This window comes from Pieris napi, chromosome 9, assembly GCF_905475465.1.
Source record: "Pieris napi chromosome 9, ilPieNapi1.2, whole genome shotgun sequence".
NCBI lineage: Eukaryota > Metazoa > Arthropoda > Insecta > Lepidoptera > Pieridae > Pieris > Pieris napi.
Window position 1 is genome coordinate 2,518,550 of NC_062242.1, and position 22,400 is coordinate 2,540,949.

The 22,400-nt window shown below is 32.3% G+C and overlaps 1 protein-coding gene across 2 annotated transcripts in view; it reads left to right on the forward strand.

The window, feature by feature from the left end:
- Window positions 1-448: 448 nt before the first annotated feature.
- LOC125052671 overlaps window positions 449-22,400 on the forward strand; it is a 36,039-nt gene continuing 14,087 nt past the window's right edge. The window contains exons 1-5 of one of the 2 annotated variants that reach the window (XM_047653644.1): window positions 449-552; window positions 11,135-11,420; window positions 15,632-15,732; window positions 20,350-20,555; window positions 22,023-22,163. In XM_047653644.1, coding sequence (XP_047509600.1) covers window positions 11,235-11,420; window positions 15,632-15,732; window positions 20,350-20,555; window positions 22,023-22,163 — 634 coding nt within the window. In that variant the 5' untranslated portion in view covers window positions 449-552; window positions 11,135-11,234. The remainder of the gene's footprint in view (window positions 553-11,134; window positions 11,421-15,631; window positions 15,733-20,349; window positions 20,556-22,022; window positions 22,164-22,400) is intronic. The other variant, XM_047653643.1, reaches the window with a different exon arrangement.

The window sequence follows — 22,400 nt, forward strand, 5'->3', positions numbered from 1 at the left end:
CCTTCCCTCGTTCAGGGCTTGGTTCTATTAATAACAAAGTGAAATAATTTTAAATCATAACAAATTAATTCCCTTATAATACTAGGATTATATATGTCATTTTATTTTCCATAAAATTTTAACCATAATGTTTATCACATATTGTTGTCAACACTCCCTTATCTTAATAACTTATAAAGTAATAGTTGTCGTTTATATATTTAAAATTCTATATCTGTCAATAAATTGATTTAAAAAGATGTGTATATAAAATTACAAGTAATAACATTCGTAATGTGAATGTATCTGTAAATTTGACCTATAAACAAAAGCAAAATAAACAAAATAATTAATTTTAAACAACATCAACTAGGAGTAGATATTCGGAGTAGAATTTTTCGTGGAACTCGGGAACTCGTCGTTACGCTTCTGTTACAGGCGACGGTTACAGAGTTTTAAGTTCAGTCTCCTTGTGTCGTTCGCAGCGAACAGACGTGCGTTATAAATAAAGATTTCACGTACATTCTGTGGGAGTGAAGTGCTTGTGTTTCGGATTATTAATTAAGTGAGTTTGTAAGTATCAATGTTTGTGAAAGTAAAATAACTTTGGAGTTTTTGGTTACTGCTATTTTGGTATCGAAGTTAGACAAAGTACAATATTAAACTTTTCACATACATTTGCATAATTTAAACTTTTTATTGTTTTGGTAATAAAAATATAATAAAACAGTTATTTTATATGCATTAATAGAAAAGATTTTTCTTGTTTTACGTGTAGATTTTATCTTTATTATATAATTAATAATTAATTTTTGACTTAAGTTATTGGTTTAATTGAAATTCAATCCTGAAACAATAAGGTCAAATAAATGGGAAAGATTTGTCCTTTGAAATGATACTACTAAATTTCTTTGTATACATAAAATATGCTAACCTTATATTGGGTGTTTTTTTTAGAGGTATAGAACTTTAAATTGCAATAAAACAACGATGGATTATTGGACTGACATGATTTTTTTTTTATTTGAAAGATAATCTTGTGGCAATACATTTTAAATATGATTTCTGGCATATAACTGCCACGGCTGGCTCGGATATAGTCCAATCTGGACGTCCAATTTTCCCGTCCGTTGTTCCCGATTTTCATAAGCGAATTTTGTTTAGCGATGAAGCACACTTCTGGTTAAATGGCTACGTCAACAAACAAAACTGCCGCATTTGGAGTGAAGCTAATCCTCAAGTGTATGTCGAAACACCGTTACATCCACAAAAACTGACTGTTTGGTGCGCTTTATGGGCTGGTGGCAGCATTGGTCCATACTTCTTCAAAAACGATAATGGCGATAGGTATAGAGACATGATTACTAACTTTTTCATTCCTGAATTGAACAATCATGATGTCCAAGAGCTGTGGTTTTAACAAGACGGCGCAACATGTCACACAGCTCGTGCCACAATCGATTTACTGAAAGACACCGCCTAATTTCACGTTTTTGACCTGTGAATTAGCCTCCAAGATCTTGTGATTTAACACCGCTAGATTATTTTCTCTGGGGCTATGTAAAGTCATTGGTCTATGTGGATAAGCCACAAACGCTTGACCATTTGGAAGACAACATTCGCCGTGTTATTGCCGATATACGGCCACAAATGTTGAAAAAAGTCATCGAAAATTGGACGTCCAGATTGGACTATATCCGAGCCAGCCGTGGCAGTCATATGCCAGAAATCATATTTAAAATGTATTGCCACAAGATTATCTTTCAAATAAAAAAAAAATCATGTCAGTCCAATAATCCATCGTTGTTTTATTGCAATTTAAAGTTCTATACCTCTAAAAAAAACACCCGATATAATATAAACGGAAATTCTTGTATTTCACGAAAATGTAGGTATTTTAAATTTAAGTAACCATTTCAATCGCATGTCATTGATAATTAATTGATTAATCATTGGACGAAATTTATATTTAAAATTCTTCATAAATGATTTATTGGGTACGACAATAAGATAACTTGTATTATTTCTTCAAATATATTTAAATATCAGCAAAAATAACTATTGAAGATACGAAAACATCCCAATAATTTGTGTGTAGTATATTTTAGTGGTTATGACTATAAAATGTGTATACTTATAACTTAAACGTGGCAAGTCTATTAATAATTATTAATTACGTATAACAAAAGCATGACAATGCCTACCCTTCCGAAAAGAAATATTTATGAATAGTAAAGAAATAAAAACCACAGAATTCAAGCTTGATTAAATTTATTCAATGTGATTCCTAATTTGATCCAGGAATAAAAGAGTTTTGGTGAGGCAGTCATATATCAGTTTGTATACCTATAATAGCCTGTAGTATTATTCATTTCTGACCTATGCCTTTTTTAGGATTAACGAAAATTGTCTCATACAAAAATCCATTCACTTAGTTCCAAGTATTATATAAGTAAAATAAATCGTAAATTAATCTTTACGATAATTATAAATTCAAGCTATGACGATAATCTATCCATATTCATATATTCCAGCTATAGAACTTAAGCCAATTACAAGAAATATAACCCATCCAATTAAACCACTTTCAGTGAATATCAATTGTTCTTGATGGAATCGAAATACATAAATTAAATAGCACGCTTTTATTGAACACGTATTATAGAAAATTAAATAGCGTGTCCCAGTTACAGGCATAAAAGGTTGAGAAAGCGCGATGCGGTATTTTGATAACGCACTTAAAAAAATATAATTTAACATCGAAGCTCATACACATAATATATCATCACATTTCAATTGTTTTTTTCATGTGCTTTACGGGATCGGTTTTTAAGTAAAAAATATATTAATTAAAAGCCTACTAATTTAATTAGGTGTTTTTAAATCAGAAATTATGATAATCTTAATATAAACTAAAGAAATGTTTACATTAATTCAATTATATTATTTAGAATAACAAAGAATATCAACAAATTTATATGCAAACAGTGGTTTAAGATCTCAAATAAGTACCTATAACCTCGTGTACATTTTCACTGTACATTATGTACTTTTGTGATTAGGTAAAATAAGGCAGTACACAACTTAGTCCAACCAGTATACAAGCTTTAAGTAGAAACGATAACCTTTATAAACGTCCAAGTTTAAGAAACGCTTCAATAAGTCCTCAAACAACCTTTGAACGTCTGTTATTACAATTTTATAACATTTTATTTTCAGAACATATATAAACTTTGATGGCATAAAACTACGTGCTACAATGTCTACGGCGTAGCGGTGTTTCCACAAAGCCCGGCCCGACTAATATAAGCTTTTATATTTTCTTTTAATGATGTCAAGTTAACTTAACAACAAAATCAATAAACTAATATGTTTATTGATTTTTTCTAATTATTGCTAATACATTTTTGCCAATACCCTGCAATTGTTACTGTCATGCAGTAAATCATTTATTACATACATCAGTGGCGCTACAACCTCAGATTTTTGTATCTGTTTCATGAATATATGTCAATCTTATAGGCATGTCGGTGATCAGCCTTCTGTGCCTGACACATGCTGTTGACATTTTGGGTCTACGGCAAACCAGTTTCCTCAGGATTTCTTCCTTTAACGTTCGAGCGAATGTTAAACGTGCACATAGAAAGAAAGTCCATTGGTGCACAGCCGGGCACCTACGACCTTATAGATGAGATTGGCACGCTAAAGCCACTAGGCCAACACTGCTGCCTCAAATCATTTATTACTTCTTATATATCAACGTACTTGTTGTTTGATACGCGCATTAGCGCATTTGGCAAAACAAACAATTAATCCTAAAGCTCTATAATTAATAGAGGATATTTATACATATTTAGAACATAATCTTCATACTAGTTCTACAAGAGTGAAATCATAATCATTTGTTCGATAAAATGTTTAATTAAAATTTACATCAAATGACAAGAAAATGATGTCGCAAAATTTCTATTTGATTTAGGGTAAAAGGGTAAATGACGGATATGACAAAACGGAAGCCTTTTGACAGACTGACTTTTGATGACTTTGATCTAAGGTTAAAGAGCCGATTTCAATTAGGAATGAATTTATTAATTTACTAGGTTCTATTAACATTAAGAAGGTTATCTGTGGAACGAAGTTTCAGCCTCCACAGCTAGGTTGGTATTAGTAGAAGTTTATTGTAGGCACCGTAAGTATTAATAAATAATAGTTAAAAAAAACTAAAAAACACGCTTTTAAAGCACATCAAACTAAAAAGTGAAAAATAATTCCTAATTTGGGCTGAAAATGGTAATGAATAAAAAATTCTGGTATTATTGTGAAAAAGCGTGGGGCGCTCTGTGCCATATTTTTCGTCTATAGAGCAACCCACACATTTTGCGCGAGCGCAAGCGCGTTTTTTAGTTTTTTTTAACTATTTTTTTTTTTTTTTTCGGATTATTGCATTGTCATCGATCTTTGACAGGTGCGCAAAGTTTGAATAAAATCTGTCCGTTTAAAGTGGGTCAAAATCGAGTCCGAAGGAGTCGGTTACATACATACATACAGGTGAAGCTAATACAAAGCGTGTAAAAAAGGTAATCAAACATTCTTACTTAATACATTTATAAAACTAAATCTTTTATAGTGTGAAAATGTGTAGTGGAAGCCAAGTAGCTAAGTGCGTGACTCTTTGAGATCATGCAGGGCGTCAATTAATTTTCTGCCTAAATGCCCATGAATACTTTTTCATACAGCTAATGACGTCATAACACATCCGGCATGTATTAGGCTGAGAAGTCTGATAACCTACGATGAAAAATGATCAAGAAAGTAAGAAAACCGACATTAGATTTTTTATAGACAAAATAATGGTTTCTTTTTAATACATCTCGTATATATATTAAATGATAACTTGTTTGGTGACTCCATAAAGTTTTCTAGCAAAGATTTGGAACTAAAATTTTAAATTTAGAGCAGAATTTATTAGTCAATTGTTTTGAGCGACGTGATTGAATTATCCAATTGATGGATTCTCGCTCGAAATAGTTACCAGATTGTAACAGGCTGTTTTATTTATTTATATTTATTTAAAGTTTTATTAATTTGTTATAATCATTTTGTTTTTCCCATAACCTACCTTACAATAGGCTGCTTAACATCTACCCGCTTACCATCTAATCTAAAGATACGGCTTAAGGTCTGGCTTATGAGTGTTACCTTACGCAGTGTTAGAGATGCTTTTGAGACCTAGTATGTCACTCACTGACTCACTCACTCACATACACATTTGCACCCACACACTCACTCATACACTCAGGCGTGTTGATGACAGTTGAAAAGTAAATAAAATAAAACATGTAATTAAATTATATATAAATATATTTTAAGCAATTTTTACTTAAGTTTGAGTAAGAGCTGGGAACCCTGACACAGGTATTTCTTACTTAAAAGGATTCCCAAATCTTACACATTGGAATGCAAACGTACTTAAAATTAATAAACAGATTTTTTTTATTATACCATAACATCTTGATATTCATAATTCTACGACTAAACGTTGCATATGGTATAATATTTTTATTTTGCCACACACACACCATATATGTGGACTTAGTTGCCTCGAGAGGGGTTTCCACACCGACGACAGTCCTGGGTCCCTGAAGAAAGGAAGAAAGAGCCGGTATAACATATTTTAATCTTCTTTTTGATCTTTTTCTTCTGCCTCGTAATTAGCTACTACTTATATATATTAATTGTGACTCAATTAACGTTTGGATTAGCTTTTACATTTTTGTTTATACATATTATTTATATTTTACTTTATTTAATTTTAGTTATAGTTACATGTTTATAATTTTTTTGTTTGTTAATTAATTATGCACTTCTTTTAGTAGGTGTTTCTTTTTTTATTGTTCCATATTAGGGTTGCCTGGAAGAATTCGCTTGTTAGCGATAAGGCCGCCCGTTGCCTATTAACTTATGTAAACTGCTTTTTTTTGTTTTTTATATGTATGATTTTGTATATTATGGTAACGAAGTGTAAATAAAAAAATATTTGGGGTCTTTCTGGCAGAGTAGGCGGCCGTGTAAATTAACACTAGTCAAACTCGTCTGCCCTTTGTTTTATAAAAAAAACGGTTGCTTGATTCAATGACATAATGTATTGTAGTTGTTTGAAAGTTATTTGTAGTTGTTTTAAATATTATATGCGCACTGCTGAAACAATTGACTTTTTATCTTTTGAGGACTCATCTTACTTTGCACAGATTTCGCAAGTTAGTACATGTAAAGCTGTATCCTAACTGAAACATACTAAACCGCTTAAGTATTTATTAATGGTTAACGGAAAACGACAGCGGAAAACCATAAGTTAAGAACTACTCGAAGTCGAGTAATTAAAATGTTTACAAATAGTGTTCCTATATATGGTTCCTTTACAATGCGATACATCCATGACGGTCTAAATTAAAAGTTATATAATTGTTTTGTTATACGTAATAATTTTATTATTCTATCTGATATCGCCAGAAATAAAATTTAAATGGTTTTACAATTCAATAGAACACTTCATAACAAAATACCATTTCATCCTCACAATGTCTTGTTAACATCGCTAATGAAAATTATAATTTTGAAATAATAACGCCATTGTTTGTTTGAGATCTTGAACAACTCGGAAATTGTTTTAACCCCCGCGATGCTCAATTGTTTTTACTTGACATTGAAGTCGGTTAAGCAAACGGCTCCAATTATCGCTTTTACTTGAAAAGTTAAGGAACTTTGAAACAATAGCAAATAGGTTGTTTTCTAAGCCTTTACTTAGGCTTTCTTCTTTAAATAAGTTACTATAAAGTTTGTGTTCGAGTGATGTCTTTTATATTACAATTAAGAATGGATGATAAAATAAAACAAACTAAACTTCGTAATACTTAATACTAATACTTTTCACAAATGACGCAAGAACTATGCAACAAACTCATTCTTTTTTTTATTTATTTGGACCACAAAATTAGGACAAACGCATTCTATAAATTGACATACATACAAAAATATAAAAAGCGGTGCCGTCCCTATAACATGTGGACACAACCAGCCACCTTAAAATACATTTCCCATTCTACGCGATATTTCGAGTTATTACAGTACAATCGCAAACTCAGCACTTAATTATCGCTAATACCGAAGACATTCACCGACGTCAGATAATGATGATTGAGTAAGCGATTTATTACAAGCCGAGGTAAATTAAGCCACATTTCGGAGAGCACTTACGTCTATCGATCACAGACAATTAGGATTTGATGTATGGGTACTGAGAGTGGATCTATTCTCTGCAATAGTTCTAATGTACTTCTAATATAACTAGGTCTAGCGGTCAAATGTTTGGGCTTTCATTACCGAGTGCGGGATCAATTTTTATACGAAATATTTTAATGACCGTCGCTTCTCGGGATTGGTTATAATTGTGGTCTTGTTACACATATGTACGACCCCTGCGTTGAAACGCAAAAGTCCTAATAAAGATAACTTGATTACCAAGAAAACATTTTATACTAATGATTATATATAGGTATGTTATCTAAAGCTGGCGGCTTCAACACATTTACACTTTGTGCTTGTGTAGTGTCTGTGAATAAGCGCGAGACGTGATGTCAAACTGAAATACAATCACAAATACATCATGAAAAGACTGTCCGTCTCTCTCGCGCTCGGTCAAGCTTATGAGTATAAAAGAGACAGTTATTGTTTTTCTTTTGCTACTGTTTATGTTGATCTTTACTGTTTTATATTATTATTATTTTATACATGTTGATCTTTTTTCAAACATTACCAGGGCAATCTCGTGCACAATTTTTTAAATTATTTTAAGCATCTTAATAAAAACAGTTTAATGAAAAAATGTTATATTTAATTTGACATCATGTTAGTGAAGTAAAAGTGAAGTGTGTTGAGCTAGATGGAACTTATGTCGAAAAATGAAAAATTCTTCGAACTCTTTTACGTTTTTGGTCTGGCTTAGAACTTTTGGATCCACCCTCGTATGCACATAATATTTATATGTATTTGACACATTTTTATTTATTTACAACCCACCCAACCTTACTAAAACAAGAGTAGACTAAAATATATAGCTTGGCAAAAAAGTCATATTTTTAAACATACTGTATAGTGAAATTGCATTAGTGTGAGTACTGTGAACGCGCCAGCTTTCGTTAACCGACCGTAGCATGATGGTGAAAAAGCCGCCCAGTGCTTTTAGATACCTGATTCCTGAATGTTAGGTGTATTAGGGTTGTCAATAAACTGGAATGGTTTATTGTTGAATAGGTTGGAAAAATCTTGCCAAATATAAAACCCTTGTGAAACTGTGGGTGGAAGCTGGTTTAATACACTCAATGGTATTTACCGACCGCATTTACCACGACAACCGCAGCTAATTACAAAAACAATCTCCATTGGTTTGGTGAAGTTTGGTTTCATTATGATTGATATTGATAATTTACTACATGAAATTTTTCATAAATTATGTTTATGATTTTTTTAATCCCGCAACGCACTCGCGAGCTCTCTGGAATTGAGAGTTTCCATAAGCGGCGGTATTACTTACCATTAGGCGAGGCTCCCGCTCGTTTGTTCTAAAAAAAAATAGACAAGTAAAATAACTTAAAGAAATAGTTACAGTTAAATGTTACGCAATTACGTTTAAATTCATCTGAAATTTGAGAACATGCAATTTATTTTAGGAATAAAAACGTTTTAAAAAGTTATATAATACTAGCTGCCCCCACGAACTTCATCTAACTTTTTAGTGTATACCCACTTTTCCAGTTTTAATTAAAAACATTTTGACTTAAGAAACTTAAATGATAGGTATTAGGACGAAAATGCTAGGAAATTTCAAAACATATAAACCTGAAAAAAATCCCAAATAATTTTTCTAAATTTTCAATAAGCCCCCGTTAACAATCAAATTGCCCCCCTGTTGGGCATGACCCCCACGTTGGGAATCACTGATCTTGTTAAAAGCAATTTCGGTATTGATTTCTCATATTAATTATCAAGTTCATCTAATACAGAAGCCAAGTGAAAATCGACGCGATTCATCAAACATTGCCCTTAATCCATCAAGTTGAGCCTACTTAGACTCGACTCGTGTTAGGTGAGCCCTTAAACCTTTAAGAATGTCTGCGAAGATACGACGTAGCTTACGCTAGGATGATACTCAACTGTAAGGAAATTTTTCAAGAGCAATTTACATTGGCAAATTTTCGTCGATAAATTTCTTCGTGTAAATCTCGTAGGTAAATTTGTCCTTCAATACCTTTCATTTATCGCAAGCACGTTTTAATATAGGACATTATAAGCGTAACCAAAAGTTTTCTTAAGCACTAACAAATGAACGACAATTATAAAATGCATTAATTAGCTTATTAATATTGTAAATGAACACTTTGTGTTAGTCACGCTTCTATTAAATATAAAACATGGAAAAGTCGAAGTTATACAAAACTCCATAACATGACCTCATACTATTGTGGGGGGTAACGTGGGGCCCTCGCCCCACAGGGGGCAATTCTATTGTTAAGGGGGGATAATCAACAATTTATTTAAATTACTTGGAATTTGAATTTCACTTCTTCATAAAATATTTTGAAAATTTACTTACTGTTTTTCGTTAACAATTTCCTAGTAATTTCTTCCTAAAACCTATCACTTAAGTTTCTAAAGTGAACAATTCAATTTTTTATATAAAATTATGTATGTATTGGGCATAAGAATTTTAGAAAGGCCCCATTGGGGAATGGGTACAAAAAAGGTTGGGAATCACTTCAAACGATCATAGATATCGTGACTTGTATAAATCTTATGTTTCCTTTTACATCACTATTTGCTGTCCATGTATTTGTAAGATTAGCTTTAAAGTTTTTAGTCTGTTGTTATTATTTTTTTTTTTATTACTTTAGATTAAGGTACTATGTATATATATATATATATATATATATATTTTATTTAACATTTGGATCTGCACTTCTCGCACGCATCATGTTTCTTTTTTTTTTAGTTTTTCTCTTTAACTAGGGTTGCATGAAAGAGATCGCTTATCAGCGATAAGGCCGCCCGTTGCATCCCTTATAATTTTTTTGTATTGTGTTTCATTCTTTGTTTTTTGCAACGAAGTGTAAATAAATAAATAAATATTTTATGAATCAACAAAACTCTGCCGTGGTTCAATAATTTTATATTCTATTTTAAAATGTCTAAAGCACATTTATTTTCTTATAGGCATTTGAATTCCTATACATAAAGAAAAAACTGAATTTAACAAACATATGGGCAGATTCAGTTCATAACAAATCAATCTTCAGGAACACATTGTTAGCCGAGGGATTAGATAATCCGTACTTATGTATAAATTGTGATCTTAGCTTACAAAGTTATGAGGTTAAAGGGCCTCAAAGGGTATTTAGTTACAACAATATGGGCAATTTGTGTGGAATTATGAGAGATATTGTTAGTTTGAATAACATAAGTGCTTTTAAACCGAATTCAAAAAACCACAGTTCCGCTTTTTTTTTATTGAAAATGTTAGGGCATCTCCGTTTAAAACAAGAATTGTAAAAAAAATACTAAACTTTTTGATTACTGTAACCTTGAATTTATATTTAAAAGTCTGAAGTCTTAAAAGTAAAAAGAATTTTCAGTAAGTTATAAGTGTAGCAATACATATTGCATCGTATTCATTGATTATTTTAAATAAGTTTTTTTTTTTTAGTTTTTTACGTAAGTGTCTCTCCATATAAGATTTTAATGGTATATTACATATCTTGATGGCTGGAAGTCTTCCACAGTCTGCTTCAGTAGGAATTTTCTATTGCAAACTAGCAAACTGTGGAATTGACTCCCGGTAGATTCTTCGTCGACGACGACCATACTGCTCGATCAAAGGCCGGCAACCCACCGACACTGAAATGGTTGTCCATGGGCTGCGATGACTTCCCTTTATGGGCGTCCCGTACTCGCATTTGCTCCCACCCCCCATCCTATAAAAAAGTAATACTAAAAGGAAACAATAATATTTTAAAAATATCGTCGTGATGTATGTATTTAATATATTCAAACAAAGTTCTAGAACATAAACATGCAATGAAAATCAGTTTATCTTTTGTTTCAGATAATGCACGTCAAGAGGCGACAACGTAAGCGAAGATCAAAACGCAGTGCGGTAAAATGAACGTTACTGAATATGTAATATTATCGACTTGAGACCGAAAATGGCATCCACAATACGCCCGCCGGGCGAACTTTCCAGCAGAGATTTGTTAGTTGTGCTTCTGTTCTTGTGTCAGACGATAGTTTGTGACAGTCAGTGCCCGAAGTTCGCGGAGCGGCCTCTAGAGACGAGGGTACTAGATGCTTCCATAGTTTTTAGGGCAGTTGTGGTTGAAACCCACTTGCAGGTAAATTTCTTTATACTATACATTTTTGAATATCAATTTATAACACGTTAAGATTTAGCATTTATTTTTCAAAATCAATTTATTTATCATAATATGAAAAGATTGAATATTGTTCGTCAAATATAAGGCTTCAAAACGTCGTGTGTGTGATAATAGAACCACCCAACGGGATACAAGATGCATTCTACATCTGTTTAACTGAAGGTTTTTGCTTTATAAACTCTCTGCTTCTACCGCATTTACTATGGAGAGCGTTCAGATGAGTTGTCCGGATTAATACCTGCAGCTGAGGTTCATCATCGGACATCAAGGCAAAATACGTAAAACCACCCGTATCAACTCGACGTCTGTCGAACGACAGGACTAAGCGAGCCCACTGATGTATTTCCGAACCAATTCGATTAAGGGTTCTTCAAGAAAAGAGCGTACCAATTCTTATACGGTTGGCATTCGCAAGCCTTCTGGCAATGGGAGTGTCCATGGGCGGCGGTATCAGTTAACATCGGGTCAGCCGTTTGCCTTTTTTTATATCAAAAATAAATACATATCTTCTGCGTCTTCCTATCTCATTCTTTGTAAGTTTGTACCTTGATTAATAATTTACACGAACACTCGCAAGCAAAATTAAAATGTAAAAAAAATTGCGGATTTAATAACTCTATCACCATTTCAATGCAATCTATGTATCATATAATACATCTAAAATCTACGGCGAGTACAAATATAATATGCAAGTATCTCTTAGAAAACGCTGTCATAAGAATAAAGCTTAATATTGTATTTACTTTATTATTTGAAAGTACTTTTATTATAACCCAAATACTTCACAGTTCCTTAAAATTATATATTTATTTATACATTCAAGCCTTTTTCCGAAGGGATAGGTCGACTACGGATCTCCACTCGCTATCCGTGACACTCTTCTCTCGCTTTCATCACATTCATAACATTCACCATGCATGCTTGTCTGTGGTAGTCTACCTTTGGCCTGTTCCTTCTCTAGTAGGTCCTGGATTTGGACCAGGTACCTGTATCTTACTCGTCAGCTGCTTCTCAGTTTTCCGTTCTACAATGCCCAAACACCAAAGCATTCCCATTATCCTTGTCACTACATCCTGTTATATTTCACAATGCTAATAATTCCATACTGTTAATAACTGAATAAATTACGCATTTATCAAATGTCAAACAGTGCAATGTGACGTTCCGACCATGGGATGAACAATAATTCCGATATTGGAAATAATTTAAAGCTGAATTATGGTAACCTGATTGCATTTGCATTGAATTGTTATTGTGATTTAGGTAAATAATCGCTGCTTATTTGACTGATTATTTGTTTTCGACATGAAAGGGAAACAGAATGAGAGTATAAATTGTAATACCCTGAATACGTTTGAATGTATGGAGAATATACCAAGTATCGTTTCCAATGTGTGTAATGCTTTGGGACTACGGGGCCGGAATGGGGTTCAAGTACACAGGCGCTAATTAAAGATTTAGGTTGGCGCCTGGTAGATAGTACCGGTGAGCCTAGAGCTGGTGCTTTCCTCGCTCAACGAATAAGTATCGCAATACAGTGAGGAAATGCTGCCTGTATGTAAACAACAAAACGATGTAGGTAAACAACAAAACATTTGTGTGGTGGAAAAAAAAATCATTGGGGAAAATATTGAGATACAAATGTTACCCATAGACATGCCGGACCTACAATGGTATCCGGCATAGACACAATGTTTTCTTCTCTGTACAAACAAGTGTTAATTGCGCACATAGAGAATCTTGGATACACAACCAGAGTCTGAACGTGTCTCAGGTTTGAGACTAGCACTTAACTACTATATGCATTATTTTATATTATACATTGCTTTAAAGTGACACAATTCCAAAGTGATAAATGGCTGATAACTTTTTTACATTTTCATTTCGCTCGTAGAATATAGAGGTAATTTATTGCAGATAATAAAGGTGAGACGGTAAAACTCTGTTAAAGCGAAGCTATCGTTTTTATTCATATAAGAAAAAAGTTTGTCAAGGATATATCTACCTTCTTAGACTGGTTGAGAGTTCTTTCTTTAGGTCAGAGGAAGTACCTTCCTTGCTTCACAGAACCAAATAAATAACGAATGTCAATTGTTAAAACACACTACTAAGATCACATAATTATCATGTAGTTAACCGAGTATCTTTTCTCTTATTTCTTTTGTTTATTTTTTGAATATTTTTTTACAATTTTGACATAAAATGTATAAAGCTAATAGCGGACCCGACAGACGTTGTCCTGCATGATATAGCGATAAGGATATTAAGCAAAGTATGAAAGTACCGACTAACGTATACAAAAAAATCATTCAAAACGGTCCAGCTGTTTAAGAGGAGTTCAGTGACATCACGTTCATAAGCACAAAAACTTCATAGTTTTTAGTTTTACATTCAAAGACTAAACAGTCCTCTCAAATACGCATTAATATAGAGTTCACTTTTTTTAAATGACTATTATTTTTATGTTGTTAACCTTCCAAAAAGTTCAAATGTACTTGAATCCTATTATATAATATTGGTTGAATCATACGAGCAATTTAAACAGTGGGAAAGGCTTAAAAGCATAAAGGTAAAAATATCAAATTGCAATATTAGCTCAAGTTTCAAGTACATATTGCGCGCGTGAACTAACCATTATGTCGTTGCATTATTTTATATGACAACATTTTATTTTATATAATCCAAAATTATATTCAATCACGCAGTTTTATTCGATAATAATAAATAAGAGATAAAATCACACCAAAGAGACAAAAAGGGTTTGTATTTTGTCTCAAGTCCCAGTACCTCCTAAAATTATAACGTCAAACCAAACAAAGAAGAACTCTTCAGATTTCAAATAGAGTAGATTTGCTTTTAACTTCTATCTCAGATTATTTATTTTTAAAACCCACTCTGGAGTTATTTAAAAATAAATTCTGAGCTCTGAAGTTTTTGTTTCTAATTAAAACTTGTTTTACAGTCCCGACGAGATGTAATTAATATAAATTAAAATGATTCGTATGTAGTTTGTGAAGTTTTCTTAAATATACGTGTTATATTTCGTTTATTGCAGTTATAGTTTTACCCGCAACAACTTCAATTACACAAACTATTTCACATCAAAAATTCAATTTGAAAATGGAACAAAGTTGTTTAGATCAAGTTATACTGCAATTTCGCTTCCAAATAAATAGTTATTAGTAGAGTGGAAGATTCAATATAAGAACTCGGATAGCCGTAGGCAGCTTATTAAATGTAAGATGAAACTCGTCATATGTATCTTAGCCAGGCAAGTTCAATCCACACCATTTTACACCTTAGTTCCTTTGAAATAGAAGTGGTTTTTAAATGTAGCATTTTACATTTAGGATTAATATTTTTTCCGCTTCTTTACGACGAAAAGGACACACGCTTAATATAATGAAAGTTCCTTAATGTACTTTGAATTAGTCGGACGCGAAATCCTTTGTAGTGATAAAAGGTAAAATCATAATTGAAAACGGATTTTTTAATATAAGCTTTACAGCTATTCTTTTGAAGATTTTTAATTTCACTTGCTAGTTTGCTGTGACTAGATCACACATACTTACATCTTAGAATGTTTGAAATATAATATTTGACAACGCTTACAGTTACCGAAGGTGATAGTGACTTGACAGCTAGTCTGAAGTGTCATTGTCATTCACCCTAACGCAATATTGAGCGCTAGTGCAACGAGAGAGGGTATACAATGACTTAAGGCCGATTTACATTATCTTAGTGTTTAGGAGAGTGCAGTAGGATAGTACTTTAGTTGAAACATGTAAACGCTACTTGCTTTAGTAAACGCTTCGCTAAAGAACTTGCCTTTCAAGTTGTACTAAAGCACTCTCCTCCTTGGTTTGATTTTGATTGACTAAGATAATGTAAATCGGCCTTAATATTATACAATAAACAGACCACGCATGGTGGCAAATAGTTTGAGCTACGTGTTCGATGGTGTGCAGTTTTGTTCGACAGTACAATTCGTGATAGTGATAGTAGATAGTGTACTGACTTTGGATAATAATAACTAAATTATTACGCATAATATTAAAATTTATTCTCCTTGATTACACGGATAAATGTAATTAAGCATGAATACTAATTTTCAATAAGTGTTGACATATTGAAGTTAGTTTTAAATATTTTTATTGTTTTTGTTTCAGAGTAAGACATTAGATTTAGCTCTCGTATCAATATACCGGGGCGGTTTGGACCTGGCATCAGTTAGTCAGTATTCTGGTTCACCGTACAACACTACTGATAGGTAAGTAACTAAAACTATTACATTTTCGTTAATCAACTAATAATTTGAGTCATTATATGGATATTATAGAGAGAGAGATGAAGCCAGTTGACAAAAACCTATACTCGTAAAAGGTCATTGAAAGAAAAAAAAATTCTGTATAAAGTGTGTCTTTTGTAAAAATCGATGAATGTTTCAAAGACTTAAGTCTTTGAAACATTCATCGATTTTTACGAGGCTTTCTTATTTGAAAACAATTATGTCGTTTAACTATCGGAAAAATTATGCTTAAAAATGTCTGTAGATATTGTACTATACTGAGCCGAACTAACTTTAAATTTATTTTAAACGATATGGGCAAATGTAGGCCGTCGTCGCAGCCCATTGACACCCATTTTAGTGGGTGCGTTGCCGGCCTTTGAGGGCGGAGTATTTTCTTTTTATAAACAATTGGAGGTCGTATCTCCAAGGGAAGATCGCCATTGGGAGTCGATTACACAGTTTGCTAGTTCGCAAAAGAAAATGTATTGCTGTATGTGGGTAGCTAGGACTCATATGCACAATTTAAAAATAAAACAAATATAACAAACATTTTTATTTATTTTAATATAACTAAAATAAATTCATAACATCGGTAATCAATACTACAAATACATTTAATAAAGTATTATGATAGGCATTAAGAATGTTAAATAAATTTTAAGTACAAAATACTCTGCTAAAAGTTTATGCATTTGATGAATAAGTTTAAACAAGAAAATTCTTTAATAAAATATAGAACATTTTCACCCGAATATTTTCAATTGCCAACGCTTCATAAAGCATGAGCCAACAATATTAAAATGCAGGGTAAAATGTGGGTAATTCACTATGGTTTTAGTATTCTCCGTAAAATTTAGTTTATGCACTCGCCTTTATTGCATACTTTTAATAAAACGGAAATATTTATTTCAACCATATACAACTCATATTTTTTATTTCACGTACTTTTCGGATAAAATATTTATACAGTGTTACAAAAAAGAGTGTCAAGCGGTAGTCACTGAGTGTCATATGGGGGATCGTATATGTTCTACGATTTTTTGTAGTTTAAGAGTTATAATTTTTTTGTTTTTGGTGAATTTGCGAATTTTAGGTAATTTTTGGGTGATTCTTTGAAAATAATGAAGATAGACAATTGTTTCTCATTGCTTAAACACTAGGCTATTTGACGTAAAAACATATAACTGCAAATATTTAAAAAAAATAAGTGCGTGCGTACAAATTACATATGTCAGAAGTGAAACTTCTTTGGCAAACAAATTTTTAACTCTTGTTCATATTTATACAAATCTAAAACTTTAAATTTCCGAGGCTTAGAGGGAGGGAAAAAGGAAGATATGTTAGGAATTTAATGAATTTAATTGTCATTAAAATATTAAAAGTGTCGAAAATTAATACAAATAATAAATTTATTTTTTTAAATTAATTTCTTCGATAATAAAAACACGTGGCATTTTAATTTACAATTCGTCATTTTAGATTTCTATAAATTATTTTGCATAAAATATAAAATACTTATATTTTATAAATTCTCTTTACGAAATTTGATTTTAAAAATAGAATTTCTATAAAGTAATTCACCCCTATCTCAATCGCTCTCTACCATTTTTTCTTCGACAAAAACGCTGCACATCTTCGTGACGTTCCGTAAAAATTTTACACTCATGCGCCTAAAGAAGTTTCACTTAATCAAAATATTTTTTTTTATAATTATTAAAGAAATAAAACTTATGTTTGACCCCCTTGATACTCTTTTTCGGGACATTCTTTGTAAACCATTATATAAATTACACACATCACAGATTACATTATTTATTTAAGAAATGTGTCTAGCGTGGGTGCTACGTGCGTTTTAACGTATACAATATGCGACTTGCTTGTTAATATTCTCGAAGCTAAGCTAGTTTATAATAATACATAGTATTTTGCTTTATTGAAATTGGAAATACAGCTTACGTTTATAATTAACTTGGTATAGCCGAATTGGTATAAACTATCAATATTTCAGTTTCTTTAAGTATACTTTACGAATCTACACAGCGATAGTGCCAACAACTTTTCTTTTTTCGTTTGCTTCCATTTTTTACTTCCATCAACGCACAAGAAGTAATTCATAAGTTTTCCATTTATTTAATACTCGAACAATTTATACTGAAACAATTATTTTTAATCGCTACCTTCCTCGCGATAACGATATTTTCCGCGTAGTGAAAAATTTGCGTTCATCAAATATCGTAATTGCGTAAATTGGCAGGCAACTTTGATGATCAAAATTTTGTATTCCAGGTTTTTATTAACTAAAGTTGTGATAAATAGCTAACAATGTATAAAAAACGCTTCCAAACAAAGCACATAAAACGAAACATCGCGCTTACAACTAGCAACAAAAACTATAACTAGGACATAACAGGGCAGTTTGGAAGTTCTATCGTTCGCCTACAAAACGCTTACAACTGAAGGTAATAGCTACCTCAGAACTTTTGATAGTGGCGAAGTTCCGCTAGAAGAGTGTTAAGATCACGCAAACTTATGTTCGCTTCAGGAGTGATAAGTGATGAGCGATAGAAGAAAAAAATATCAAGTACATTAGTTAAGCTCTGTGTTAGTTACTCGTTAAGTTTTTCTGGATTAATACAACTTATGGTCCGTCAAGCATAATCAATAATAAAAAATTGGTTGTCTGTTAAGTCGGTTTATGGAAATTGTTGAAATTATTATAAACTTAAGTCTTCGAGAGGAAGAGAGATAGATGCGGCGCAATCGTACAATGATCATAAAGGGACAATGAGCGTAACGGGACAATGAGCGTAACGGGACAATGAGTCATGCATTTCGTGCGTGCATCCGGTGTTCATCGGCGCTACAATATTTTTAGGTCTGTGCCTCAGATTTCTGTCTCATAATCATTTGTTAATCTTATGGGCAAATAGGTGATCAGCCTGTGCTTGATACTCGCAGTTGTCTTTTTGGGTTTAAGGCAAGCCGGTTTTCTCATGATTTTTTCCTTCACCGTTCGATCTCAGAGCCAGCACTGCTCACGATACTAACTTAATGATAAAAGTTATATTTGGTGACTTTATGATAAGAAAAATGATAATTCAAATAAGTATTTAAATCTATAGGAAACGGAACTTTAAGTATTCTGCAAAGTTTTGTTGTTCTGAACTATTCTCGAAGATTCTTCGCCGACGCCTCTACCTTGTGTACTGTCATGTACACTAGAGCGAGTTAAAGATTAGTATGAAACTCAATTATACCAACAAAGTTCACGGGTTCGCGATCCGTGTAATTAAATTTCTACCCGAATACTGCGCGGTTCGAATACCGATACCTAAAGACGCGAGAAAAGTTTTAATATAAACTTAAAGTAATGTGCAGTAACTTAGATCTCTTCGAGTGGTTAATATAAACTTTGATATTATTAATTGAAGTGAAACTTCTTTCGGCGCGCATTAGTGTCAAATTTTTACGGAACGTCACGATGATGTGCAGCGTTTTTATCGAAGAAAAGGGAGAGAGGGATTGAGACCGATTGAGAGAGAGTGAGAAGGGTGAATTACCTTATAGAAATTCTATTTTTAATATTAAAATTTCGTAAAAAGAATTTTCATGCCAAATAATTTATTGAAATCTCAAATGGCGAATTATTGTAAATTAAAATACCACGTGTTTTTAATATCTATTAAATTAAATTTATGATTTGTATTAATTTTCGACACTTAATCGACAATTCCTACATAATATCTTCCTTTTCCCTCCCTCTAAGTCTCAAAAATCTAAAGTATTAGATTTGTATAAATATGAACAAGAGTTAAAAATTAGTTTGCCAAAGAAGTTTCACTTCTGACTTGTGTACTTTGTACGCACCTAATGTTAAGTGATATCGCCTTTACATTGCCAGAAGCCTCGCAAGTTGCGTTGCCGGCCTTTTAAGAATTTGTACGCTCTTTTATTAAAGTCAGTATTGGTAAATTAGTTGACAAAAGGTTGTTTTTTACATCTATAACGAGAATTAATGTTGCCTTTATGCCATTAATTTTTATTCTTATTTCTGGCTCTATCGTTATCTTTAAGCACGGGTAGCCTAGAATAGGTCGCTTGTTAAATCTGTGTTTTATGTTTATTGATTGTGTGTATTGAAGTGAAAATAAGTAAAAGTAATTTTATTACATGGCATAATATTATTCATTTTATGAATGGAAAACAATTTTGTGAATACGTTTCGGGGTCTACAATTTCAATAAATTGATACCGAAGTTATTTCATATAAAAAATATGATTCATGGATTTCATAAAATAATATGGTTTTACGCAGAAACTTAATGTAGATTTTAATATAACAATTAAGTTTAATTACAAATTTAAAGTTATTTTCCAATTATATTTTAAGTTATAGACTGTAGTTTAATCGTTTATTTTTACTAACAACTATTGTTTTTTTGTATATTTCTTGCAACCCACTAGTTAGGTTTACAAAATTGGAAAACTACACGTAATGGTTCTGCTAAAATTTACTCTTATCAAATTAAGTTTTTTCAATCTGTTTGTATGTGTATATGTAATATGTATGTCGTATGTACATAAACTAAATTTCAGGCAGATTAACCTCAAAATCGGCGCACAGCTGATAGCTTGCTTTAACTGGAGTATGGCCCCGCAAAGCGAGCTGGTAGTGTTTTCAAGAGTCAGTGACCCTATTGAAGACCTCGAGACTACTCCACCAGATGGGCCCTGGCTAGAGGCCACAGCAGCGGCCGTACCATGGAGCTTAGGTGTAGATATCGCCATTTGGAATGCGGTTGGTATGTACAAGCACAATTACTATCGTTTTAATCGACTTCAAAAGTTAATTGAATTTTTGAACGAACACCAAAACATTTTATAGCACCTAGTATATGGAAACGGTAATTTAATTACATTTAATTCTCATATAAAGTCATTTAAAATATGATTTATATTTTTTTGTGCATTTTGAAGTCGGTTATATATAACTATATATTATTTATTCATGTAAACTAAATTTATATTTACTGCCACTTCTCAAATCAAGGGAATTAACTGACGAAAAGAACTAGCAATAAACTCGAACGGTCAAGCATGCATCATGTTCCTCATCACATATTAAAACAGTAAATTATTGTAATTAAATTAAAAATAATTAATAAATTAAAAAGAAAACCATACGCCTCTGCACTGTGAAATAGGATAGCTTCACTTAAAATGAGTATAATTTTCTGTAGCATTTATTCCTGTATAATACCGTGGGAGTCTATTTGCATAATGACGGATTATACTTAGAAATAATAGTCTGGTGTGTCATCAACAATGTTTCCAGTGCTTGCTAGATATAGACACAATTTAAACGCATAATTATATTTTATTTTATTTATGTTCTGACGTATATCGTATGTTAAAACATAAGATATACATGTACATGATAAAAAGAAATCAGGCGCAGCGCTAACCAGATCCATGAAGCTTCCTCGCAATCAAAGCCAATTCCAAGGGAACTTTTTATATCAATGAAATCGCATGAGTCCGCGTATATACGACAAACAATGTAAATACATAAATAGCTATTAGGTAGGAATAAAAAAACAATGATTCCAATAAGGGCAAAAAAGGTAACGAAAATTGTTGGGTCTAAGATATTGTGTTAGACTCATGTTTTTCACCGTATCAGCAAGTGTTATTGTGAATACAAATGAAAGTTCAAGTGTGTACAACCAGGTTTTGAACGCACAATCTCAGAGATCGAAGATTTGTATTGACTACATTACAATGCTCTTGAATAAAGATTTATTTTTGTCAATAAAATACAGTATTATCGACTTGTTGATAGCAAAATTGCTTTGATTTGCAATCAATCAAGCAAATAATATAAATTTAATAAGAAGCAATGAAAAGGTTATATTTCGCATCAGCAAACAATATGCGAGTTTAAGTTCGAATAATAAATAATATTTACGATCAAAGTAAAGAACTACTAAAGAAACTACAAAGTAACATTTAAATAACAGAAATTTTGAAGTATAAACTCAGTCTGATTTACTTAATTTCTACTAGAATTATATTCAGTGGGTTAATTAAGTTTAGTATTTTGATTTATCTTAGCTCCTATTTTAACCACGATCATGCGCTAATAAAGTTTGTACGAATCGAATTCGGTTAATAGTAGAACTAGAAGCATGATGTATTGGTACGCAATACAACGTACCATGCTTCCAAATATATTTGAAAACCTTACAAAATTTATGTTATTGTTATAGGTTGGGCAGGATGGGGCGAGTGGGGGGTGTGTAGCAAAACATGCGGTGGGGGGAGGCAAACGCGTAGACGCTATTGTTCCAAAGGCTTTTGTGAGGGATTCGGAGAGCAGTGGAGATCCTGTAACTCTTTTGAATGTGAAGGTAAGATTAGGGTGTCATGTATAAAGGATTTTCTTTTTAGACGTACTATATTTCTTGTATCATTACGCTCCTACGTTTAGGATGATAAATGCGCTCATGTGAAGTAAGTGAACTTAGTACTACAATAGCACAAATAGTCAAGCAACAACTGAAGTATTTCCGAACCAATTCGACTTTAGGTCCTTCCAGAAAAGAGCGTACAAATTCTTGAAGGGCCGGCAACGCACTTGCGAGCCT